The sequence below is a fragment of the Archocentrus centrarchus genome, chromosome 3, assembly GCF_007364275.1.
Source record: "Archocentrus centrarchus isolate MPI-CPG fArcCen1 chromosome 3, fArcCen1, whole genome shotgun sequence".
NCBI classification, from domain to species: Eukaryota; Metazoa; Chordata; class Actinopteri; order Cichliformes; family Cichlidae; genus Archocentrus; species Archocentrus centrarchus.
Genome location: NC_044348.1, coordinates 300,289 through 327,478, shown reverse-complemented (window position 1 = coordinate 327,478; position 27,190 = coordinate 300,289). Strand labels below are relative to the sequence as shown.

General features: G+C 42.9%; 1 protein-coding gene across 2 annotated transcripts in view; it reads right to left on the bottom strand.

The window, feature by feature from the left end:
- Positions 1-16,810: 16,810 nt before the first annotated feature.
- crtc3 (CREB regulated transcription coactivator 3) overlaps positions 16,811-27,190 on the bottom strand; it is a 50,001-nt gene continuing 39,621 nt past the window's right edge. For both annotated transcript variants that reach the window (XM_030720957.1, XM_030720964.1), the window contains 4 exons: positions 26,926-27,108; positions 21,333-21,416; positions 20,855-21,062; positions 16,811-19,486 (listed from right to left, as the gene is read on the bottom strand). In XM_030720957.1, the coding sequence (XP_030576817.1) occupies positions 19,281-19,486; positions 20,855-21,062; positions 21,333-21,416; positions 26,926-27,108 (681 nt within the window). In that variant the 3' untranslated portion in view covers positions 16,811-19,280. The remainder of the gene's footprint in view (positions 19,487-20,854; positions 21,063-21,332; positions 21,417-26,925; positions 27,109-27,190) is intronic.

Below are 27,190 nucleotides of genomic sequence, written 5' to 3'. Positions count from 1 at the left end.
AACAAATGCCTACAAACCTCGAAATAACACTGAGGGGCCAAAATTCCTCCACAACAATGTGAGAGACTGAAAAAGACCAAGAAAACAAATACTTCAGGTTGTTGATGCTAAAGGTGGATTTACAAGTTACTGAATCATGGAAATTTTCCTTTCACAAGACTGTATATACACCAGACCACAGATAGCTCATATTAATATTTTTTTTGCCCCACTTTTTCCTGTCTATCTCTATTTAATCCCTACAGGGAAAATACCCCCACTGTGTTATGATTTTAAAATGTACCTACAAAACTGAAATGAAGATCTCAAAGACAGACATTTCTAAAAAAAAAAAAACCTTCTCCTTGCAAAACAATCAGACACTACTCTTTTGCAGTATTCCTACATTTAAGATGTATTTTGCACATGTATAATGTTCTATTGATGTGTTTTATATATATATATATATATATATATATATATATATATATATCCTCTTACATTTACTGTGTCATCTAATATTACTTAACAAAAATGTGTTTGTAAATGACTCAGGCATTTTTTTTTCCAGTTTCATTATTATTGCGTAAGTTCCCACATTCATGAACGCTGACCTTCTCGTAGAGTTCACTTTTTATTTCAGTTGTGTGACATTATATTGATGCAACATTTCTACATTTTATCCTGCTGTTCATTCACAGCCTCGCTGAACATGATGAGGCAAAGAACTTCATTTAAGCTATACTAAATCAGTTTACTGATCGGTTTTTGTTTCAGCTTCAGCTCAATAAAACTGTTAAAACAACTTAAAAAAAAATGAAACAGGATCTGCATTTAAGAGCCCACACAGCCACAAAACAATAAATCAGTGTCAAAATCTCCAGCATCTTCCTCCTCTTCTCAGTCCTTTCATCATCGTGTCATTCGTTGCCTCTTTCATCTCTGCCTTACTCACTCATTTCTCATTGCCTTCATCTTCCATTAATTCCTCCATATCGCGTCTGTGATTCGTTGATTTCAGCAGGTGACTGCTTCAGGAAGATAAACCTCTGCACTACATGTCAGGACACCTTTCTATGTTAATCATTCCATACCAACCTTACTTTTTTTTTTTTTTTTTACAGGTACATTGAAAAGCCCCTCTTATTTTTGACCTGTGTGTAACTGTATCCCTCAGGCTTCTCCTTTTGTCTCCCACTTTATGTTTGGCGTGCCAAAGCCCCTATTTAGCAGGTTTTGTGTTACAGTTGGTGTGTGTTCTTCAGTGTATGAGACAGTAACATGCAGGTCATCTCCAGTTTCCTGCAGCAGTCCAGCAGTACAAATGGTATAACTTAGTGATAATGAAGAAACTTTCTGTGAACTCAGAGCACACTCCCTTTATGCTCAGCCAAGCCAGAGACGACTAATCGGAGCTGGGCTATAGTTTCAACGTGCGACCTTGAGCTATCATCTGGAGTCATGGAGACACAACAGAGGAAGCAGGACAGCTTTCACTTCCCCACAAAGAACTGCCGAGATGTTAAAAGTCTTATCTCACCTCTCAGTTCTGTTACTGCTCACGAGTATGTTTTTGACCATACAGGGTCTGTAAATATTGTGGTGGATGTGACCAATCATCAGTACACAGGATGTGATGCGGCCCTTTGGAGACTATTATAGATGACAAAAAAACAGCATCATCTGAAGCATCAAAGGAGCAGAAGCCATCAGCAGCCAAACAGAATGAACGTTAAAGTGTGAGGGTAGACTAAGTAACATATGTTTGGTTTAACCATCACAGAATCAAGTGGACCACAGTATAACTCACTTTTTCTGTGTGGAGTTGCATGTATTCTCCCTTTGTTCTCATTCTGTTCTCCATATGCCTGCACAGGTTTCTCTGAGTATTGTCCAAAGACACGCTTGCTCAGCTGTGGGAGAGTTGTGTTGTGTGAGTGTGGCTGTCTGTCAGGTTAATCTGGTCATGGACTGTACACCATAGATGCAAAATATCAACAATTGGTGAGGTATTAATAGATATCCACAATGCCAATACTGCATATTACACCACCTTTTCCACACATTATGCAAATTGTGGATCTGCACAAAAGGGACTCACAGGAAATCCTGTGCTGGACATGATGCTGAAGGCAAGAGCTGTTACATGTATGTGGGTCTGCTTTATAAACTGCAGCAACTGCTCTACTGCTGATTATACAGAAACATGTTGACACCATTGATCCACTCATGGCTGGCTGGATGCAGCATTGTTGTTGCATTTTTAACACAGTGGTTGACGACCTTTCATACATGCCAAACTACTGCTCAGTGAAGCTAAAATTCTAAGAATTTCTAATATTGTAAAGGTTTAGGGTGACGCACCTTGAACAGGACTGCATTTTTTCCAACATGGCATTTTTCATTGGTGCCTTTTGAAAATTAGATCACATTTGTACCTGTCACAATCAGCTGGAGAAGACCCTTAAAGATTCTTTTGATCTCCTGCTTCTTCATCTAGTGCCACCGTCTGGTGGTCCACTTTATCATGACAAGGTACTGTATCTCTAAACCAAATGTTTTCAGTTCAATTTACAGTGAAAATCCTTTCTTGAAAAAGTTTCTTGTTCTATAAGTATAATCTTCCTGTTTTCTTCTAATTTTTGTTACAAAGAGATATAAGTTAAAGGGCTCCACACAGTAAGACAAAAAGCATGTATTTTTAAAGTCATAGTTGCAAAAAATATTTAGGCACCTCTACAACAGCTTGAAGTTGGCTATCAGTCATACATCATAGAAATGTTTCCATCGGCAGTAAGTAGCTCCTCAGTACCTGTGTATATAATGATTAGTTAAGTGCTCCAAGGTCTGGATGCTTGTCCCGGCTTGTAGAGAGATTTTCCTACGCCCTCCCTATAGTTCCCCCATCATTACAAAACACACTTTAGTACTCCGTGTGTTTACTGAGAGACTGATAGCTGAGTGTTTACAGTAATCATCACATTCACGCACACATGCACGCTCGCTCTTTCCTTGTGCGTGCTTTTGGCAGCTTACAGTACGACGTTCTTCCCACTAATAAGAGGTTTCTGAGGTGAGGAGGCACTTTCCCGTTCCTCAAAGATATTAGTGAGGAAGAGGGTTGAGGGCTAGGAGGGGAATATGGAGTGCTGTACCTCCACCCACCCACCATCCCCTCCCCTCACCTCTATTTCAGGATTTTTACTGAGCTTGGCAGCCTGCCAGGGTGAATGGAGAAACTGATGGTGGGACTGGGTCTCACGCAGCAGCACTGATGAAAGGTTGTTGATGGTGGTGTGAGAAATCACATGTAATACATGTAGGCTTAGTACAGCTGCTGCTGGGAAGTTCTTTAAGTATCGTGGCTTGCTTTAACAGTTTTATTGCTGGCTGGTGAAAATGTGACAGATACACTAGTATTCAAAATACTGGTGAATACCTGAACAACAGCAGAACTGGGGCAGTTAGCTATTTTTACACAACACAAACCAAACTATATCCTTTTTCCACCAATGGAATCTAATGGGCAGCACGGTGGCGCAGTGGTTAGCACTGCTGCCTCACAGTTAGAATACCATCTGGAAGGCCTGGGTTCGATTCCACCTTGGCCCAGGCCTCCCCCTCTCTCTGGGTGGAGTTTGCATGTTCTCCCCGTGCTTGTGTGGGTTTCCTCCGGGTACTCCGGTTTCCTCCCACGTTCCAAAGACATGCACCTACTGGGGTTAGGTTAATTGGCTACACTAAATTGCCCATAGGTGTGAATGACAGCGTGAATGTGTGTGTGAAAGGTTGTTTGTCTCTGTGTTGGCCCTGCAACAGGCTGGCGACCTGTTCAGGGTGTACCCCGCCTCTCGCCCTATGACAGCTCCAGCCCCCCTGCGACCCTGAACAGGATGAGCGGAAGCGAATGGATGGATGGATGGTATCTAATCTAGAACCGGTTCCAGCAAAGAAATAAGAACAGAAGCCACCAGCACAACACCACTAAATTGCTGGGTCCGAAGGAACCTCTCACTTCAGAGGCTAATGTCATTGTGTGGATATTTAGCATCATTCTTTTGAGGTGCACACAATCAGTGGCAAAAACAAGCATTGCATCCAAGGAGCAGCCTTTAAATGCAAATATTAAAAGCCAGCATGCCACGAGCTTAGAGCTTCGAAAATTTTATTTAGTATCTTAATTTTAACTGTTTCATTTATACAGTATAACACCTGTTCACAATAGGTGCGGCAGGGTGCTATATATTTTCATTTCATTTCATTTCAAACCTTTATTTAACCAGGAAGAAAAACATATTGAGATTAAAATCTCTTTTTCAAGTGTGTCCTGGGTATGACAAATATACACAGAAAACAGCAATACAGGTCTAAAGGATAAATAAATAAGAAATCTAAAAATGTCATTAAAAATTTAACAAAACATCTACAGCTCATTGCAGTCATTGGTAGGTTATTTAAAAGTGCCTTAAACTCACGTATTGAGACCAGGTCCTTAAGTTTGAGGTCTTTTTGAATTTCATTCCATGTAGAAGGAGCAACGAATTGGAATGCTTTTTTGCCTGTCTCAGTCTTGGCCTTAGGAACAGACAACAACAAACAACAAACACGGGTCTGAAGGTAGGAGGGAAACAAACCTAGTACACACTTGTATATAAGAACGCACCAATGTTTAAATCTGCGAACCTTAAGGGAGGGCCATCCGACACCATCATACAGCAAACAATGATGAGTAAGAGCCTTAGAGTTTAAGATAAATCTTAATGCTCCCTGATACACAGTATCAAGAGCATGTAGACTCTTTGATGAAGCATGCATGTCCAGAACATCCCCATACTCAAGCACAGGAAGAAATGTTGCAGCGACCAATTTTTTTCTTGCCTCAACTGAAAGACACGATTTTATCCTAAAATAAAAACCCAGCTTCAACTTTAGTCTTTTGATTAACTGTTGAATATGAGGAGTGAATAAAAGAGATGTATCTATTAAGATCCCAAGATATCTGTACTCTGATACATTTTAAGGTAATAATAAAAGGCTCCCAGCAGAACCAGGCTCAGAAGGAGCAACTGTTTGCTCTGATCGATTTGGGACTGAGTAGAAACACAGGACAGAAAAGAAAACATAGGAAATAATAAACTAAGGGAGTCCACAAAATAGTGGTGTATAAACAATAGCAATAGTGGTGTATTTTATACATATATATATATATATATATATAATGACAATGATGTCATTATAATGCAATATTTTGATGTGACACTTAAGGTCATGCCACTTGTGCCGCCTATGTTCATTCACCAAGCATTATCGTCAACATGGCTACAAAACTCACTGACAGCCTCCCCAGCTCAAGGAACTTGCAAATTGGGACTTGATGTCCCAATTTGCTGACCTGCCTGACAGACACCCCACACAGCAATCGGATCAGCATCTGTGGAATGCACCAGAACAAGCCTGATTCATGAACCCCCACAATACAGCCCGTAGGACCCAAAGGATGTGCTGCCAGCATCCCTGTGCCATCTCAGAGGTCCCTTCTCCATGCCTCAATAGGTTACACTTGTTTTGGCAAGTGGTTTTAAATAGGTTAGGTTTTGTGATCTGATTGAAGTCCTGTTTACAAGCAGATTTTAAAATATATTCATGATTGGAACATTCTTTCCCTTATTTAAAGGCAATAATAACACTATGTTCCATGCTAAACTGGAAGTCAGCACAGGTCACTATCCACCAGCTGTCAGTCGTTTATTTTAGCATCAGTCCTCCAAGGTTTTAGAACAGTACTGCATGGATGGAACATGATTAAGCCAAATGAAATTCCTGGTTTTGGAGTGTTCATGATTGTGGTGGAGAGTGCCACCCAACATACCAGTCCAGAATCTCCTGTAGGTGTTTGGTTGGGTTGAGATCTGGTAACAGTGGAGGTCATAGCATCTAACTCAGATCATTTTCATCTTCATTAAACCAGTGAGTGAAACCTTGTGCCCTGTTAATGGGATCATCCTGGAAAAGACCAGGTAAAAGTGATCACTCTGAATTACGTGAACAATTACAACTACCTCTCCCCAAGACATCTTTACTGTTCAGCAAGCCAACGGGACATTAGCTGACTTTTTCTGTGTGTTGAACTCACACTACTTCTAAAGAAATAAACAGTCTAATTTTTATGGTAGTTTTGTTCTACTGGAGGGAGGCAGAATATCAACCAAAATCTAGAAAAACTTGCATAAAAGTTACATAAAAGTTATAAATTTACTTGCATGTCACTGAGTGAAATAAGTATTTGATCCCCATGACTTTGTATTTGATAAAGAAACCCTTGTTGCCAAGTTCAGTGGTAAGATGGTCTCCAGGATTGCACATATATCAGGAGAGATTTTGATCCACTCCTCTTTACAGAAACTCACTAAATCCTCTATCTTTCTTGGCTGCCGCTTGACAACTCGAAGCTTCAGCTCCCTCCTCGTCTTCAGTGATCTGGCTGATGGAAGGAGGTTCTCAGCCATGATTTTACAGTACATCGCCCCATCCATTGGTCCCTCAATGTCTGTACTGCTAGCAGAAAACAGCCCCAAAGCATAATGTTTCCATCTGTGTGGATGGTGTTCTTTCATACTCAGCATTTCTCTTCCTCCAAACATGGCAGGTTGAGTTGATGCCAAAGAGCTCCATTTTAATCTGACCACAGCATTTTTTTCTCTGAATCATTTAGATGTTCTCCAGCAAACTTAAGACGGGCCGGTACATGTGCCTCCTTGAGCAGAAGTATCGTGTGTGCTGCAAGTTTTCAGTCCATTAGAGAGTAGTGTCTTCTTGGTGAATGTGGTCCCAGTTGCCTTCAGATCATTAACAATATCCTCCCACATAGCTTTAAGCTGATCCGCCACCTTTTTCATGATCATTCTAACCCCATGAGGCAAGATCTTTCTCCAGACCGAGGGTGATTGATGGGCATTTTATATTTCTTCCATTTCCTTGTCCCTGATGTTCTTTGACAGCTTTTTGGTATTGCCCGTGGTGGTGGAGAGGTTGGAATGGAAGAAACGGACTCTGTGGACAGGTGTGCTTTAAACATATAATGGGTTGAGATCAGGAGTATCTATAATTGATTGATTGTATTCTGGCTGGGTCGTGGAAGATCAAGTACTTATTTCCCTCACTAGCATTCAAATCAATTTATAAATTTTATGTAATGTGGTTTTTTTTTTCTGGATTTTTCTTTGCTTCTTTCCATTAAAATGAAAATACAATAAAAAATTAGAGACTGTTCATTTCTCTGTAAGTGAGCAAACTTTCAATTTCAAATAAGTATTTCCCCACTGTAGGTTTTGATGTAACTGCAGGTCTACCCTTTTTTTAAAATCAATTTCAGGTCAATATTTTATTTTTGTGTTAGCAATGTTTGGTATTGCCTTGTTTGATGCAGCAGTTTCCCAATCCAGGACAATTTACTCCTACAGGAGACAATAAAGTAACCTTAACCACAGACCTAAACTATGGCAGCATCACACCCCAAACACCATAACAAAACTAGCAAACCCCTCACTGTAGAGTTCAGTGCTACAATTTTTCTTTTAGCTTTATGTTTGCAGAAGTTTTTGTCTTGTTGCTAATAAATTATGGACCTATGCCACTTTTCATCATTTAAAATATATATTCTAGAAAGAGCTATTTATCCAGTAATTTCTGATGCAGACACTACAATGCTCTTTTCGTGCAACCTTGACAGATGCATGTGTTCTGTGCTTTAAGCGTTCTTTGTGTGTTTACCCAGCAGACTAAACCGTGTCCATACTGCAGGACAACATGCAGGCCTGATGAAAGCAGGCAGGCGGGCGCAGGCAAGTGTTTGGGGAAAAAAATTAAAGCCCCCCATATTTGTGAATTAAGGCAACACGAGAGCATGGGGTACCGCTCCATCAAATAAATGGAGTGAAAGAACAACAAAGAGACTTTTTTAAAGGAGATTGATTGAATTCACTTTATTCCACTTGTTAAACCAAAAAAGATAAATGAGTTAATGGGCATGAAATAGAGGATGAGAAATCTCAGGTTGTCAGCATATGAAGCAACATCCCACCATCCCAGCCTGCATCATGGGTGGTATTTGAAGTAAAGTGGAGGTAGCTGTGCCCACTGGATAACATGACAGGCCTTATATTTTAAGAATATAAAAGTATTCAGGAGACCCTGCACGGGCTTCCTGCTTTCACCTCGAGCTGTCGTGAGTCACCTGAGCAACACACTGGCATATACAGGCACGTGATGTTATGACATGTTATGGATGTGGCGCTGGCTTAATGGCTGTAGCAGAATTATGTGGTGAGTAGATACTTTGAGGTGGTGAAGTTTTAATGTTTGGGGTTAATAAAGTTCACAAACAAGGGAGGTGGAACAGAGGAATCAACCACTTTGATTTAGCCTGGCAGGAAGAGGTAGGCGAGACCTACACAGTCTGTAACAGTGCAGACACTGAGTGCACAGCCGAGCGTGTTCATCAACCATCTCATCATAATAAGAACTCTTACATGCAGCCATCACGGTGATTTAACAAACCGCTTTCCCATAAGAGAAAATAACACATGCAGAAAGCCACTTAAAGCCATGAGTAAATACGCCTGCTCAGTTTACTGGGCCACTTGAACGCTCTAAAACAGGCTCAACATCTGCAACAGGAGTTTATATACAGAAACCAGACAAACCACATGCTGCTCTTAACTCAACAAATAATGTACATGTGCAAAAACACCAGCATATGCCTTCAGAAATAAAAACTGCATTCTTTAGTTTAGACTATATATGAATATTTTGGGAACAGCATCATGAACACCTCGTGCTGAAACTGGATGCAGGCTAGAAAACAAAACAGTAGCTGGTGTGATGGTTGGAAATACTGGGGGCAAGTGTGTGCAACAAGAAGATGGCTGTTGTGGTCTGCAGGTAATCTGAACTCACACTATCTGAAACATGCAGTGGAAAAAGTGCAAATATAACAGCTGTACATATTACTGTTTATATGTTGTATATAAGGAATGCTGATCATGAAACCAAACCATACAGCGCATCCAACGTTCCACCAAAATGCTGGACTCTCGTTCCCTGACCGGCATTTTTCACGTTTCGCTCACACTCGCTGTTTAATTTCATTTTCACTGTTGCTGGTTGCTCTCCCCGTTTTCTGTGTTAGCGGGGTGACAACACAAGTGCACATTTTTCTGCACTTATTCACATGGTCATAAACTGTCACTCAACCTTCAAAACATAACCATAAATCATGACAGGAACTTGCACAATCAACCTACAGCGTTGCTTTCTGGGATTTCAGGCATTTGCTGTGGCAACATTCCCCAAATATAATTTCTTGTGAGGACAGAAAAATTTCACAGAACCTGTAAAAAATTAAGCACATCCTTATTGTTTCCATAGGAATTAAGAGTGTAATTAGCAGCCTGGTGCTGCTATTTGAATGCACTTGATTAAGTGGCCATCACTAAGTGTGAGCTCCTCTATAAAAGCAGAAGTTTTGGCAGTTTGCTGGTCCGGAGCATTAACTTGTGTGTTAACACAATGCCACAATTTTCCCAGGAGTGCACATCCCAGCAATTTCAGCTCAAGGTCAGACCGTGCAACATTCAGAGGCACTTCAAAAAACCCAAGAGCTACATCTCAAAAGAATGTACTCACCTGCGGCATGATTGATATTTGGGGATACATGTTCAGTGAGATAGTAAACACTGTGTCTTTCCAATGTAAATTCAGACAAGTCATTAACCTCTCAGTGTTGGTATAAAATAAGGTGTTTAGATCGGAAACATCTGCTGTCTCACTGACAGTATCGGTCATAAACACATAGATAAACACAGTTCTTCTTGAGCTGAGGTTGCAGATGCAGTGGAGAAGTTGTATTTATGCTAACAACACGGTAGTGTAAGAAACACATCTCGGTGTCTCAAAACAAACATCTATAGGCCCCCAAAACACAGCTGCAGGAGGGAGTCCACTCATGTGTGTATGTAAAATAACTTCACAAACGCACAGTAAACAAAGTCATCCATGATCAGCTTATTGCTGTCAGATGTTCCCACTGAGCAGAAATGTGCTTCGTGGCTGAGAATAACTAAATAAAAGCATGTAAACAAAACCCACATCTAAAGCTTCCGCCACGAGGCAGGTTGGAGATTGGGCCGATGCTGCCTCTCCTCCTCCACTTCTGGGAATGAGGTTTACTTGAGTCTGTTCAGCCAGGATCCTGCTCCTGTTGTGTGGGATTAGTCTATTTCAGTCACTCACAACACACAATACCAGAGGTGTGGCTGTCCTGGCACCCGAGGCCACAAGAAACTGAAAAATGCAGAACACAAGCATTCAGGCTGGATGGGAACTGAAGAGTTTACTAGTTGCTGCAATGACCAGGTCTCCTCCAGAAAGAAGAAACTAAAAAAATATCTTTAGGATGAGAAAGTAAAGAGACTGTTTCATGTACAGTAGACATTTAAGTTCATGATCTCCCAACTCTCCATGTAGCATCAAAAACATGTCATTTTACATTGAACAAGTATGGCGTGTTTGGTAAGGCTGCTAGGAGACAGCCACATCCCTCTAAAAGGAACGTGGTAGCACAGCTTAGGTTTCCAAAGGTGCGTCTGAACAAACCACGAGACCTCTGGAACGATGTCCTTCGGACAGATGAGACGAAAGTGGAGATGTTTAGTCATAATGCACAGCTTCATATTTGGAGGAAACCAAACACAGCATATCAGCACAAAAACACCGCATACCAACTGTCAGCATGGTGGTGGAGGGGTGATGATTTTGGCTTGTTTTGCAACCATGGGACCCGAGCACTTTGCAGTCTTTGGGTTGACCGCGAGCTCCTCTGTATACCAAAGTATTCTAGAGTCAAATGTGAGGCCATCTGTCTGACAGCTAAAGGTTGGCCCAAAGTGCGTCACACAACAGCCCAATGATTGCAAGCACAAAATCTAAAGTGGGCCAAAATTCCTCCACAATGATGTGAGAGACTGATAAAATCATACAGAAAATGATGTTTTTGCTGCTTAAGGTGCTCCAAGTTTTTCACATACTGTTTCTTACACATACTGTGTTAAGCTTAGTTTTTGTTAATGGGTATGAAATTGATTTGGTTGTAGATTTTAACAGAGCTTAACTCTTAAAAAATTTCAGCCCTATAAAAAGACATGTTTTGAAGTTCACATACTTGAGAAGTTATGAAGGAAAAAAATAATAATATAATAATAGGATGTGCCAGGTACAGATGTAGAAAGTTGACAATTGCGTCTGATGTCAGGCTTCTTTTCTGCATTTTGCTTGTCAAAGTAACCTGCATAAATGTGCATAGGTCACCTTTTCCTGAATTCATTTATAAACTCGAACACAGAATCCACACCTACCAGCATCTGTCTGTGAGGGGCAGCCAATCAGAAGAAAGCTGGCTTAAAGGGATGGTGGCCTTATAGGAGAGGAGCTAAAACAGCTTGTATCAGTGAGTGGATAATATGAAAGGCTGCATAAAGGCCTAGTATAAGTTGAACAGGGTGTCCAGGGTTTGCAGTGGTTAGCAGAGTTGCCTCACAAGAAGGTCCTGGGTTTGAAGCTGTGGGGTCTGCATGTTCTCCCTGTGCCTACATGGGTTCTCTCTGGGTACTCCAGCTTCCTCCCACAGTCCAAAGACATACATGTTAGGTTAATTCTAAATTGTCCATAGGCATGAATGTGAGCATAAATGGTTTTCTGTCTCTGCGTGTTAGCCCTGTGACAGCTGGAATGGGCTCCACCTGCCCTGCAACTCTTAATTACATTAGCAGAAGAAAATGGATATGAATATAAAATGAGCACAAATGATTCTGAACTGTGATTCTGAATAATACAAAGCGTCTCGGTACAGCCCGAGAATAAAAGCATGGATCTGGAAATGAGCTTAATAGGTTCACTGTATGCTTTGTGCCTCAATACACCCTCTGTGGTGACTCTTTCATTGTGCAGTGAAGAAGTATTCGGTCCATCAGAGCATGTGGGCCACCAGCATTTTTTTTAAAGTGCTGCCTTAAAAGGAAATCAGGAAGACATGTTTAAAACACATTTCTATCTCCTCTTTTTTATCAATATTACAACCACCTGAAGCAATTCAGTCCAGAGACGTTTCAGTCGCAGCTTATCATTTTTCTCTGAGGGGTCTGGGTGGAATTAGCTGGGGAAGAGCGGGACCCACTGAGCCACGTAAACATCGGCAAAACATGTGGTAATAACACAAAATCAGACCAGTGAAAGTCACGAATGCTTTCTTACTGCTAACAGTAAAAGAAGCAACTGTCAGATTCAAGCAAAAGGAAAAAAAAAAACAAAACAATAAGAATACTGAAAAAAAATAAATAAATAAAAAACCAGCCGGAGTGAATTTAAATGCCACAGATACAGAACAGAATGTAGTGTTTATATAGCAGGAAATTATGCGGTTTAGTAATTGAGTTAACTTTGCGTGCAGCACTTCTGGTTTGCTCTGGGTCATAATATGGAACATAAAGCAAACATCTACATAAACATAAGACATTAAATGACCCTGAGTGCAAATGGCACTTGCAAATGCACACTTTCAAATGCAAAAATGGCACAAGTTGTGTCAAGAAATTGTGTTTTATTTAATGAAATAATCCAGTACAAACATGTAATGCTTAACATACACAAACTTATGATGGCATTTAATGTCATAAAGGCAAATGACCAGTTTATACCAAATGGTTGAGATGGATGTGCGTGAGAATGAATGAATGAATGAATGAATGGATGGATGGATAGATAGATAGATAGATAGATAGATAGATAGATAGATAGATAGATAGATAGATAGATAGATAGATAGATAGATAGATAGATAGATAGATAGATAGATAGATAGATAGATAGATAGATAGATAGATAGATAGATAGATAGATAGATAGATAGATAGATAGAAAGAACACTGCTGTAAACTTTTGACTGTATCAGCATTAATAATGTAAGGAATATTCTCAGTGACTTCTATGACAAACCTCATCCATTTATAGAGTGCAGTTGAAAGACCTGGAAAGCCGGTACCAGCCCTTTAGTCAGGTGTGTGTGTGTGTGTGTGTGTGTGTGTGTGTGTGTGTGTGTGTGTGTGTGTGTGTGTGTGTGTGTGTGTGTGTGTGTGTGTGTGTGTGTGTGTTAAAAGTATTAAAGGAGTATTAAATATTAAATATAGGGCATTTTATGTGAACAGCTAATGACTCCAGGTCAGACTTTGTTCTTAACTGGTTTAAATAGAAATCAACTGCTGCACTCTTGGACTGCCAGCAGCTTAACCAAGTTCATTAATTGCTATTCGGCGGCAGCTCAGTTCAGTGCACCTCCAGGTTCCCACCAACTGGACGGTACACACACACACCCAGTCAAACTAACATCATCCTCAGAGGAATTTCAGGCTGGCATCCTGACCTGCCCAGACTCACTCTGTGGAGCAACTCCAGCTCTCTGACTGAGGACTGTGATTATCTGTTCAGCTGCCTCACTGTGTGTGTGCATGCACTTGTTTTGGGAACTCACTCCCAGATTGCATTTGATATATGAGGTCTGGCTATTTTCCAGGAGCCCACACAGTCCTAACACACTCCTATGTACAGTATATGCTGTTTGTGTGAGACTGCAGGGACTGTAATTATCTCCTGCAGGGCAACACATGTCACATTTCTGAATTCAGTGTTCTCTAATGCAGAGTCAACAATTAGTATTACCATCTTCTTACAGCAGCTGTAAGCACAAAGAATGAAAACACTGAGTTGACTAAAACTTGGGGGGAAATACTCATCAAATTGTTACCATCTTAATTCAGTTCGGACTTTGGCAAACAAACACAGAGCAATAACACCATAAATACACCTGAAAGGTCTCGATGAAACACCACAGAGCTCATCTCATACTCTCATCAAGTACATGTTTTGCTATCATTTCTAGCTTTATATTTTTATTCTTAGCCTTTGCTTGAGTAGCTGTGCATGATTCAGAGTTCAAAATAATCCTAATTTATCTTATGCTGGGCCTTTGTGCAGCCCCTCAATGCATCCTGTTTCTGAAACAAGCAGTTTGAACTCCCTTCTCTTTCCTTTAATCTAGAGTTCTTTCAGGTGGCTGCACCTCACAAAAGAAAGATTTGGCAAACAAGTTGGTCGTGCGGGGGTGGGTCTACAGGAGGGCGGGCCTATGTTGTCTGTTCGGGTTGCGCACGGCTGGTCACCACGGGTTAATGCCCAACTACCAGATGCTCTCCCTCGAGCTCCCTCCCCAGGGTTGGCTCCAGGGTGGGGCCCTGGTAACCCTATTCTGGGCAGGGTAAACATCACTGGACAGTTTGAGGTGCAACCTAACGGCATCAGCTGGACAGAAAGATATCCCAGAGGTGTTCTATTGGATTTAGGTCTGGGGAACGTGGGAAGCAGTCAGTGGTATCAGTTCCTTCTTCCTTCAGGAACTGCCTGCATACTCTCGCCACATGAGGCTGGGCATTGTAATACACCAGGAGGAACCCAGGACCCACTGCATCAGCATAGGCTCTAACAATGACTCCAAGGATTTCATTCTGATACCTAATGGCAGTCAGATTGTCATTGTCTTGCCTGTAGGGCTCTGTGCATCCCTCCATGGATATGCCTCCCCACACCACCACTGAGCCACCACCAAACCAGTCATGCTGAATGAGTTACAGGCAACATGACGTTCTCCAAAGATTATCCAGACCTTTTCACATTTGACACGTGTGCAGGGTGAACCGGCTCTCATCTGTGAAAAACAGAGGGTGCTAATGGTAGACCTGCCAATTCTGGAATTCTATGGGAAATGTTAATCCAGCTCCACAGCGCCCACCAGAGGATGTTGAGCCCGCAGGCCACCCTTGTGAAGTCTGTTTGTGATTGTTTGTTCAGAGACATTCACACCAGTGGGCTGCTCAAGGTCATTTTGTAGCTCTGGCACTGCTCATCCTGTTCCTCCTTGACAAAAGGAGCAGACACCAGTCTTGCTGAAGGGTTAAGGACCTTCTACAGCCCTGTCCAGCTCTCCTAGAGTAACTCCCTGTCTCCTGGAATCTCCTCCATGCTCTTGAAACTGTGCTGGGGAGCAGTTTGGCACTATATATACATATATGACAGAAAATCATATATCCCCTTTAAAAGTGAGCAAAATACAAATTGTAAAGAAAATATTCTTCACAAAGTCCAGATAATTCTCCAATACAATGTGTAGAAATGTACAGTTGTGTTCAAAATAATAGCAGTGCATTTAAAAGCACGAGTAAAGCTCAGAATCCTTAAAATGTTTTTATTTCCAGGCATTGGGAACACTGCACATTATATTCTAAATCAAAACATGAAGAAAAATGTATAATCTTTCCAATTACTTAACAGGAAATGAAGAAAAATGAATGTTGGGCTGTTCAAAAAAAATAGCAGTGTTTGCATTTTTCTTTATAAATTCAAATATTCACTTTATGAAGTGAAAAATCTTTAGGAATTAGCATTCCTGTGAATCACTAAATGAATATTTAGTTGTATAACCACTGTTTTTGAGAACTGCTTCACAACTGTGTTGCATGGAGTCGATCAACCAACCAACCAACTTCTGGCACCTGTGAACAGGTATTCCAACAATCTTAATTTCATCAGTCCACAAAATGTTTCTTCATTTCTCTACAGGCCAGTCGATGTGTTCTTTGGCAAACTGTAACCTCTTAGCACATGCCTTTTTTTTCCACACTGGGACTTTATGGGGGCTTCTTGCCGACAGATTAGCTTCACACAGGCGTCTTCTAATTGTCACAGTACTCACAGGTAACATCAGACTGTCTCTGATCATTGGCTGAGTCTTTGCCATCCTGGCTATTCTTCCATCCATTTGAATGGTAGTTCCATTTTCGTCCATTTCTCTCTGGTTTGCTTTCCATTTTAGAGCACTGGAGATCATTTTAGCCAAGCAGCCTATTGTATTCTGCATTTCTTTATATGTTTTCTCCTTTTCAATCATCATTTTAAAAAAACAGTTTTCTTTTGAAAACTGTCTGGAACGGCCCATTTTTCTCAAGTTTTCAGTGAGAAATATATCTACATGTGTTGGCGTCATCCTTAAATAAGGGCCACCTGATTGATGCCTGTTTTTAAACAGAATGAATGACCTCACTGATTGGACTCTACACTGCTATTATTTTGAACATGCCCCTTTCAATTAATTATTCAATTACAGACTCAGGAGCATGCATATCATGAATGTTGGGTCTGTTGGTTTTTCTATGACTCTACTACACCTACTGGTAAATTATTTGCCATGTAGTAATATGATTTCTACCAAAAATATTGATTGACCTAGTTAGTCATGTTGGACTGCTATTATTTTGAACACAACTGTACACATTACTGCATAAGAGAATCTTGAAATTAATTAATCTGCATTTGAAAAAAGTGAGGAAACCTGACAGACTAGAAAATGTGTGCAGATGAACAGCTTACAGAAAAAATGGAAGGAAAAGGAAATGGTGTTGAACTAATTAGCTGAAAATAACCTGTGGTTAAACATGACTTCCTTAAGTGGTGGTCTGTTAGTTTGTTTAGCATTTACAGAGCGCCTCAGTACAAAGAAAGAAGCAATAAAACCAGACATTCCTTTAACTAACCTGTCAGCATTCGTGGGTATTGTTATATTCTTTTCAGTCATGTGGTTTGCTGGATGTGTAAATGTGAGCGACACCACACCGTTGCCATCTAGTGGCAGTATAGAGTTTTATTGTTTATATTAAATCAGAAAGATAAGCACTATAACATATGATACAAACCAATAAAATTTTTATATCTTAGGGAAAAACAAAAACTCAAATGACATTACAAAAAAAGTAGTAACACTAGTGGACAAAAACATTCTTTAAATAACAGAACTGTACATTTCCATACGCAACTAAAAAAAAAAAAAGTAAGACACCAAAACGAAAAACACAAATTAAATAGACTAAGTGATGGAAAAGAACCACAGGCAGTTAGTACCAAACAGAGCTAAAGCTAAAGGGATGATTAGCTGATGGACGCTACTGCTGGAATATGAAATACAACAAAGTAAGGAAGTAAGGCAGCAGAAGGCATTAAGCCAGCAGGAAACAGGCTGGTACACGGGAAGGATCAGACAAATGAAAAGGAAATAAACTGCTACGTGGTTCCATCACTCACCCACTGTCTTTACACAGTTAACAAGAGAGCAGGTAACTGAATATAAACTCTTTAGAAAACAACCTCATTGTAACCCCAGCACCCCTCTTCATTTTCATTTTGACAAATAATGACACTGAATCTCTTTGATACACGGAAAGAAGCCACCAGTCCACGCAGTGCAGGTACGACGCCTCCAAGTTCCTTTACATCAGTCACTGCAAATGCTCATGAGAGTCAATACACACTGTGGACACCGGACTTATGTAATATCGCAACTTCTAGCAAAACTTGAGCCCGCCCACTGAGCTAATCAGTGAGCCTTGTCATACTGCATAAAGTACAAGTTGCACCTGTTCAACAGGTTTCAGTTACTCTTTGAAAAGTTGCATAGGTAAAACAGCAGGCTGCAAATAATAGCTTTTTAACTTTACTAAAACAAACACTAGAGGGCACTAAATGACTTATTCATTACATAATCATCTGTAAATCTGAGCTCTTTACAAAAACATTTTCATTGGACCACCTGATCAAAGCCCAGGAAACAACAACAACAAAAAAATCCATCTCACATCAAAATCAAACCCCTGCTGCCCTTCTGAAACAAGTGCATGTGTAGTGAAAATACAGATTTAGTCACAGAAGGTTTCTTAGTAATGGCTTCATTCTGCTTCTTTGGGTTTTGGCTTCTTACACAATAAAAACCAATTAGTGCAAAAGACGTTAAGTGCAATGTTACATGATGTCCGATGCCCACGTGATTACATGGCCTCTGCTTGACCCACTCAGCAGCTTCAGCCACAGAGCACTGGTGGAGGGAGGGGAGTTCATGTACTGCTATAGAAGAGAATGCAAAGACATCCAGGACATAATCGATCCACAGTTGCACAGCGCATGCCCTTTTTTTTTTTTTTTTTTTTTTAAAACAAGATTCAAAGCGCCGATACAAGGTCAGTACAAAATGTAAAATAAAATCATATGCAATGAATGTACATTATTTTCCAAAAATGTGTGAAGTTCCTTTTAAACAGACTCTGATGTTCCTTTGTCCCAGTGCTGTCTGAACTGTGCCAGACAAAAAAAAAAAAAAAAAAAAAGAAAATCACAGCCGACTCGCGTGTGACTGACAAAAGTGGAGATCCATCCAAATTGCAATTAAACAAACAAAACGTCTCAGAACTGGATTTCTCAATTAGAAAATTCACAAATCTAAAGTCTTTAGTAGTAATATTAAAATGTCCTCTTTGTAAACAGTTTGCCCTTTTTGTCTCAGGTTGGTAAATACATTCTAGTCACACTGAAACTGAGGCTTATATATGTGAGCATGTATGTCTGTGGCAAACATCTCAAAAATCATCTATCACCATATACAAAATACACTGGCAAAGCTCAAATCCCTGCAAGCTTCCTTTCTTCCATGATTGTTCAAGTAGCCACTGCACAGCTGGATTTGACTTTACCTGCAGAATAAAAATCATGCAGATGTTGCTGCTCCAGCTGTGAGAACTGACTTCATCACAGCTCTGGGCTTCGCTCATACATTTTAGGAAACGTAAATCGTGTGCTGGCATTTCTGTTGCCTTTCAGCGCAGCAGTGGGGTTGCTATGGTGTGTAACCATGGCGATGATGTTGCCATGGCTTGGGGTGGGGTGGGTGGAGGGTGTTGTGAGCTGGTGATGAGTGAAAGAAGCGGGAGAACTCGAGCTCCTCTCGGGCTTCCTTTTGGTTTGAGAGGGGAGAAGCGGTCTGGAGGGGCTGGGGTGCGGGGATCTCAGAGCTGGAACTGCTTCAGATCCCAAAAACTGCATCATTTCAAACAACGTGAGGAAGATGAGCTCAAGCGTGCACGAGGGGAACTTTGCTCAGAGCAGGCGTAAACAGTGTTTGTTCACAAGTCTCCTTCTTTAAAAGTGGGGATGACCATGTTTGTGTCTTTCACATTTCATCAATCTTAGTGGCAGTGGATGCATGCACAGTGGCCATATACAGACTGTTTGCATGCATATTCAGATTTGTACACTATACACTGCAAATCTGTGTGTGTGTCTATGTGTGTGTTTCTTTACACGTGTGGTGCTTTTCACATTCAAAGTCTGTCACTGCGGAAAGTATCCTCCACAGATGGGTCTGGCAACACCATGTCGGGATCACTGAGCATGCTCAGTCCATCCAGGCTGAGGGGCTCGATGCGCAGCTCGTCCTCCAACGGGAAGCCTACCTCTGAGTCAAAACATTCGGGCACCGTGGAGAGCGCACTGCTGATGTCCTTGGACAGACTCGGGTTGGAGTCATCTGAGAGAGAAACGGATAATGGTGAATGTTTCCTTCACTTCCCCTGTCACTGCTGTCAGCTTCACTCAGGACAGGTCGCTTTAGAAAGCCATTAGAAAATACAAAATACAAGCACATACACGTTACAGATAAAAAAAAAGTTCAAACATCTTCCTTCAGTGAGGAATATCAACACAACACTCCTATTTTGATGAAACAATACAGAGTGAACACTGAAAATTCAAGGTCTCATCTGTGTGCGTTACTAAGTACACTTTAAGGAAATGCAAAATGTCTTCAGTAGAATCAATACAAATCAGTTTGAGGCTACGCTGAGAGGGAGTCTGTGTTAATGCAGCACACTTTTTACTCACAGTTCCAACCACATGAGCAAACACGATTAGACAGAACAAGAAATTATGCACGACTAACTTTCTTCAACATTCATGACACACAATATTTTGTGAAACAGATGATTTGTAACACTAATAATTGCACAGGCTGATGTAAGCTAGCAAAACAGTATGCTAACAGAAGGGAGGGGGGGCCTTGGGCTACATTCAAGAACAATAATGGCAGATGGAAAACCAGAAATGCAGCAAAATAACCAATGGAGGAGCTGCGCCTGCCCTTTGGAAGTTTAGAATTAAAAAAAAAAAGAGACTGATTTGCTTCGGTTCTGATCGTGCTGCATCTTTACTGGACTGTCCTGCAGACGGCACTCAGGCAACTGGAACCACATGAAGGGAAGATAATGTGCTACTCACAGCTAACAGGTGTTTTCCTCAAGGAAAGAGTTTATTTCAAAGCTATACTTCACAGCTCTGCTAATGTGAATGAACCAGATGTTGACTGTGTTTATTCACAGTAGCAACAAAATGTGGCACTATGGCCACCCGGGTGGCTTAGTGGTGAAGCCGGCGGCCACATACATATGCTGTGTTGCGGTGCGGGCGGTGCAGGTTCGAGTCCCGGTCTGACGCCAATTTGCCCGCGTGTCTTCCCCTGTATCTTTCCCCCATTTCCTGTCTCCCTCCACTGCTCATAAAAAGCCGCTGTGGCCAAAAATGCAAAAAAAATAAATAAATAAAATGTGGCATCCAATCAAAAAGGAGAATGGGCAGCCTGGTGATGACTCCCTGTGCCAAACTGAGTGCTTGTTAGTAACAAAATCTCAGAGCAGATTTACAGTTTTGGTCGTGTAGTGTTTCATTCTTTGTATAATTTTAAAATATTTTGTAAGCTTTAATTTGGGTAATTAATACATTCTACCACCAAACTCTTTGCCCAATCAATCTGGCAACCACTGACCGTTTGTTATGCATATTGGTTGTTTTAATGTTTTCAAAATCCAGACATGACAACAGCTGACTGACCCATCAGACTCACCAGTCAGTATGATATTGGGCAGTCCTCCGCTGCAGTTGGAGTACAACATATTGGACCTCATGTGCATGTGGTCCTGCAGGGTGCCGTGGCTGCCACCCATCCCTGACTGAGCAGCCTGGGAGTAATAGAGGGAGGAGGACGATGGATCGAAGCAAGACCCCCCTGCTGAGGAGCTCATTGTATTTTCCAACAGACTGAACTGATCCAACTAGCCGGCAGATGGTGGAATTAAAAAGGGAAAGAAAGAGAAAACACAAAGAATCAAGGAGCTGAAGTGGTGTCATGTTCACCCTGGCAATGTTTGATGTGATACCTTCAAGTTGTGCAGTTTTCTCAGTACAATAAAAACTTTATAGCACTGCAACAAGAATCTCATTGATTACTAAAGGAAAGGAAAAGTGTGTTTCTTTGTAGTCAAAACACTCTACTTTGACATTAAACATGCTCATAGCACATCTACAAGTTTAATAGTCTTCACCTGATAGGGGATAGTCTTGTTCTGGCGATTAGAGAACTGTGGCTCCATGAAGGGGTCGTTGAAGAGAGCTGCCAAATTGTTGGGCTGTCAGGGAAAATTTGAGAAAACATAAAATTTAGAAAGGAATCAATTCTTTTCATGACGACGTATGGTGCCCTTACATAGCCTGGAGATGTTTTTAGGGTCAAACGATGGTCCCACTAAGCTCAAACCAGATGGGATGGTGTGTCACTGCAGAATGCTGTTGTAGCCACGCTGGTTAAGTGTGCCTTCGATTTTGAATATATCACCAGCAAAGCACCCCCATACCATCACACTTCCTCCTCCATACTTCATGGTGGGAACTACAAATGTAGAAACCATCTGCTCACTTTTTTTTGCATCTTACAAAGACATGGCGTTTGGAACCAAAGATCTCAAATTTGGACTCATCAGACCAAAGGACAGATTTCCACTGGTCTCATGTCCTTTCCTTGTGTTTCTTGGCCCAAGCCATTCTCTTCCTCTTGTTGTTCTTCCTTAGAAGTGGCTTCTTTGCAGCAATTCAACCATAAAGTCCAGATTCACACAGTCCACTCTGAACAGCTGATGTTGAGATGTGTGTGCTACTTGCGGTTTCTGAGGCTGGTAACACTGAAGAACTCTTCCTGCACAACAGAGGGAACTCTTGGTCTTCCTTTCCTGGGGCGGTCCTGATGAGAGCCAGTTTCATCAAAACTGTCGTTTTTCTTTTCTTAGTTCAGTAGTTTTTGCCATAATATGGATTAGAACATTACTCAAATAGGGCTATTCAGTGTATATTGACTCTAACTGGTCTCAAACACATTGAGTAGGGAAGAACTTCAAGAAATTAACTCTTTACGAGGCACAGCTGTTAACTGAAAGCCATTCCAGGTGACTGCCTCATAAAGCTGAGTGAGAAAATGCTAAGATGTGCAAAGCTGTCATCTAAGCAAGAGATACATACCTTGCTGAATCTAAAATATAAAACCTGCTCTGGTATTTTTAACACTTTTTTGTTAACCAAATAATTCCATATGTACGTCTTCATAGTTTGGATGAGTATTAGTATTAATGCAACAATTTTTAAATAATGACAATGACTCTCCTCCATCAAACCCCTCCACCACGATAAGGTGGAGGGGTTTGACGGAGGAGAGTCATTGTTTGGTTTGTGTGTCCCACGGATCCCAGGAGCTATGTTGCCTGGGGGCTTGCCCCCCTGGTAGGGTCTCCCATGGCAAACTGGTCCTGGGTGAGGGTCCAGACAAAGAGCGGTTCAGAAGACCCCTATGTTTGTAACAACAAGGGAACAGTTTACCCTGCCTGGGATAGGGTTACCGGGGCCCCACCCTGGAGCCAGGCCTGGGGAGGGAGCTTGAGGGAGAGCGTCTGGTGGCCGGGCATTAGCCCGTGGTGCTCGGCCAGGTGCAGGCCGAAGAGGTTACATGGGCCCGCCCTCCTGTAGGCCCACCACCCGCAGGAGGCATCGTAGGGGTCGGGTGCAGTGTGTGTCGGGAGGTGGCTGAGGGCGGAGGCCCCGGTGGACCGATCCCCGGCTATCGAGACTGGCTATTGGGACATGGAATGTCACCTCTCTGTTGGGGAAGGAACCTGAGCTAGTGCGTGAGGTTGAGAGATACCAGCTAGATATAGTTGGACTCACCTCAACGCATGGCCTGGGCTCTGGAACCAGTCTGCTGGAGAAGGGCTGGACTCTGTTCCAGTCTGGAGTTGCCCTCAGTGAGAGGCAGTGAGCTGGGGTGGGTATTCTTGTATCCCCCCGGCTTGCTGCCCGTACGTCGGAGTTTTCACCGGTGGACGAGAGGGTTGTTTCCCTGCGCCTTCGGGCTGGGGAACGGGTCCTGACTGTTCTTTGCACTTATGCGCCGAATGACAGTTCAGAGTACCCACCCTTTTTGGAGTTGCTGGGTGGGGTGCTGGAGAGTGCTCCATCTGGTGACTCCATAGTCTTGCGGGGAGACTTTAAAGCTCACGTGGGCAATGACAGTGAGACCTGGAGGGGTGTGATTGGGAGGAATGGTCTGCCCGATCTGAACCCGAATGGTGTTTTGTTATTGGACCTCTGTGCAAACCACAGTTTGTCCATAACAAAGACCATGTTCGAACATAAGCAGGGCTTTCAAATTGTTTTGGAGTAGCAGGGGGGCATGTCAAAGTAGCAGGCGCCTTCTGAACGAGATCAAACCCATGACGACAGCAGACGATATGAATAGTCACATGGCAGTCGTGAACCAATCAAATGGCTCAGATTGAAAGAACGTAAATATTGCCCCGTGCATCCACATGGCGCTGGAAATGGAGACAGCGGAAAAATTTTCTTTTTAGGAAAATTAAAAAGTAGACGGCGCAGAGTGGTGGAGTAGGTGGAAAATGTGCCTGCCACCAGCATAATTTCAAAGCCCTGATAAGGATGTCCATAAGTGCACACGGCACCAGGACACCCTAGGTCGCAGGTCGATGATCGATTTTGTAATCGTATCATCAGATCTGCGGCAGTATGTTCTGGACACTCGGGTGAAGAGAGGAGCTGAGCTGTCAACTGATCACCACCTGGTGGTGAGTTGGATCAGGTGGCGGGGGAAGATGCTGGACAGACCTGGCGCACATAAATGTATTGTGAGGGTGCGCTGGGAACACCTGGCAGAAGCCCCAGTCCGGGAGATCTTAAACTCCCACCTCCGGCAGAACTTCGACAGCATTCCGAGGTAGGCTGAGGACATTGAGTCCGAATGGACCATGTTCCGCACCTCCATTGTCGAGGCTGGTGCTCAAAGCTGTGGCTGCAAGGTGCTTGGTGCCTGTTGTGGTGGTAACCCCCGAACCAGATGGTGGTCACCGGAGGTGAAGGGAGCCATCAACCTTAAGAAAGAGTCCTATCAGGCTTGGTTAGCCTGTGGGACTCCAGAGGCAGCTGACAGGTATCGGCAGGCCAAGCGGACTGCAGCTCGGGTGTGGGAGGAGTTCGGTGAGGCTATGGAAAAAGACTTTTGGACGGCATCGAAGCGATTCTGGCAAACCGTCAGGTGACTCAGGAGGGGAAAGCAGTGCTCCAATTACATGGTTTATAGTGCGAGTGGGGTGCTGCTGACTTCAACTGAGGCTATAGTCAGATGGTGGAACGAATACTTTGAGGACCTCCTGAATCCCACTGACACGCCTTCTGTAGTGAAAGCAGAGTCTGGGGACGAGGGGGATGACTTGACCATCACTGGGGGTGAGGTCACTGAGGCAGTTAAACAACTCCTTGGTGGCAGGGCCCCTGGGGTAAACGAGATTCGCCCTGAGTTCCTGAAGGCTCTGGATGTTGTAGGACTGTCTTGGTTGACACACCTCTGCAACATCGCGTGGAGATCTGGGGCAGTGCCATTGGATTGGCAGACTGGGGTGGTGGTCCCCATCTTTAAGAAGGGAGACTGGAGGGTGTGCTCCAACTTAAGGGGGGATCACACTCCTCAGCCTCCCCGGTAAGGTCTGTGCCAGGGTGCTGGAAAGGAGGTTCCGTCCGTTAGTCGAACGTCAGATCCAGGAGGAACAATGCGGTTTTCATCCTGGTCACAGAACGCTGGACCAGCTCTTTATCCTCTTAAGGATATGTGAGTGGGCGTGGTAGTTTGCCCAACCAGTCTACATGTGCTTTGTGGACTTGGAGAAGGCATTCGACCGTGTCCCTTGGGGTATCCTGTGGGAGGTCCTGCGGGAGTATGGGGTGTCTGGCCTGTTGTTGCAGGCCAATCAGTCTCTGTACAACTGCAGTGAGAGCTTGGTCCGTATAGCCGTAATAAGTCGGATTCGTTTGCTGTGGGTGTTGGACTCCGTCAGGGCTGGCTGTTGTCACCGATTCTGTTCATAATTTTTATGGACAGAATTTCTAGCCGTAGCCAGGTGGTGGAAGGCTTCTTCCTTGGTGGCCTCAGAGTCTCATCTCTGCTCTTTGCAGATGATGCGGTCCTGTTGGCTTCATCAGGGGGTGGCCTCCAGCTTGCAGTGGAACAGTTTACAGCTGAGTGTGAAGCGGCTGGCATGAGAATCAGCATCTCTAAGTCTGAGGCCATAGTCCTCAGCCGGAAAAGGGTGGAGTGCCATCTCCAGCTCAGGAACAAGTTCTTGCCCCAAGTGGAGGAGTTCAAGTATCTCGGGGTCTTGTTCACGAGTGATGGGAGAAGGGAGCGGGAGATCAACAGACGGATAGGGGCTGCTTCTGCAGTGATGCGGACGCTCCACCGGTCTGTCGTGGTGAAGAGGGAGCTTAGTCTAAAAGTGAAGCTCTCGATTTACCGGTCGATCTACGTTCCTACCCTCACCTATGGTCACGAGCTTTGGGTAGTGACCGAAAGAATAAGATCGCGAATACAAGCGGCAGAAATGAGTTTCCTTCGAAGGGTGGCTGGCCTCTCCCTTAGAGATAAGGTGAGGAGTGCGGCCATCCGGGAGGGGCTCAGAGTAGAGCTGCTGCTCCTCCACATCGAAAGGAGCCAGTTGAAGTGGCTCGGGCATCTGATTAGGATGCCTCCTGCATGCCTCTTGGGTGAGGTGTTCCGGGCATGTCCCACCGGGAGGAGGCCCCGTGGTAGACCCAGGACACGCAGGGGAGATTATATCTCTTGGCTGGCCTAGGAACGCCTTGGGGTCCCTCCGGATGAGCTGGAGGAGGTGGCTGGGGAGAGGGAAGCCTGGGCTTCTCTGCTTAGGCTCCTGCCCTCGCAAACCGGCCCCGGATAAGCAGAAGAGAATGGATGGATGGATGGACAAACCACTGAAGTAGAAGGTGTTTCCCAGGTGTGTCCATGATCATTGCAAGCATACTTAAATTTGAGCCCATTCTTCTTGTATATAAAGCAGATTGATAAAAATACTCTGTGATTTGGCCATCTTCAGGTCTCCCCACAGGTGCTCTGTGGAGTTTATACCACTCTCAAGAACAGTCAAACAGTTGTCTTAATGCCCCTGGAAGGCATTTTCTTCAAGGACCTCCCTGTATTTGGTTGCATTCTTCCTTTTTTGTTCAAACCCCTCCCTGCTGGTGACACTATGATTGAGACCAGTGTGTTCCTGTGAACACTAAAAGGTTACCATGTGGTTCTCTATCCTTGATTTGGGCCTTGTCACCATTTTAATCAAAGATCTGCAAAGGTCTTTGCACTTCACAGTGCAGAAAGCACTTGACCTTAATCCAGACAAAATGGTTTGAAAATTAAATTAGGGATTGTATTTCTGGTTCCGAATATATTTAAAAAAAAAAGATGGATATTTAGTGTTGATTGATGCAAAAAAAAAAATAGTGAGCAAATCCTAATATAACCTTCTAGGGTTATGAGGGAACTTTTATTTTTATCTTTTTTAGGCCTATTTTGCAGGGAAAACAAACTCCATAGTAAAATGTAAAGGCTCAGCTTTGCCTGTGTTACAATTTAAATGTTGAATCTATTCTTCAAAAGCTACTATGAAAAAAAATGAAAATCAATAATATACTACAAACACTGTTGTTTTGTGATATGACTGAACGTGTGTAGGGAACATTCTGCTGTTCGTGCACACACACCCTGACAAAGACGCTCTTCACAGCTCTTACTTGGCTCGTGTTGAAGTCTAGTGGAATGCTCTGAAGCGGAGAAACAGGCTGCTGTTGCTGTTGTTGTGGTGGCTGCTGCTGTTGGCGTTGTCGGCCCTGGTCCACTGCATGCTGGGATTGTTGGTAAAGTGGATAGGGCGGGGGTGGCTCCCTTGGCATATTGCTGGTATCCAAAGCGACTCCCTATGCAGAACAGGGAGAGCCAGCAGGAGTCACTAAAGACCAACTACAAGTCTAATAAAGACTTGAAGTTTATTTATTCTGA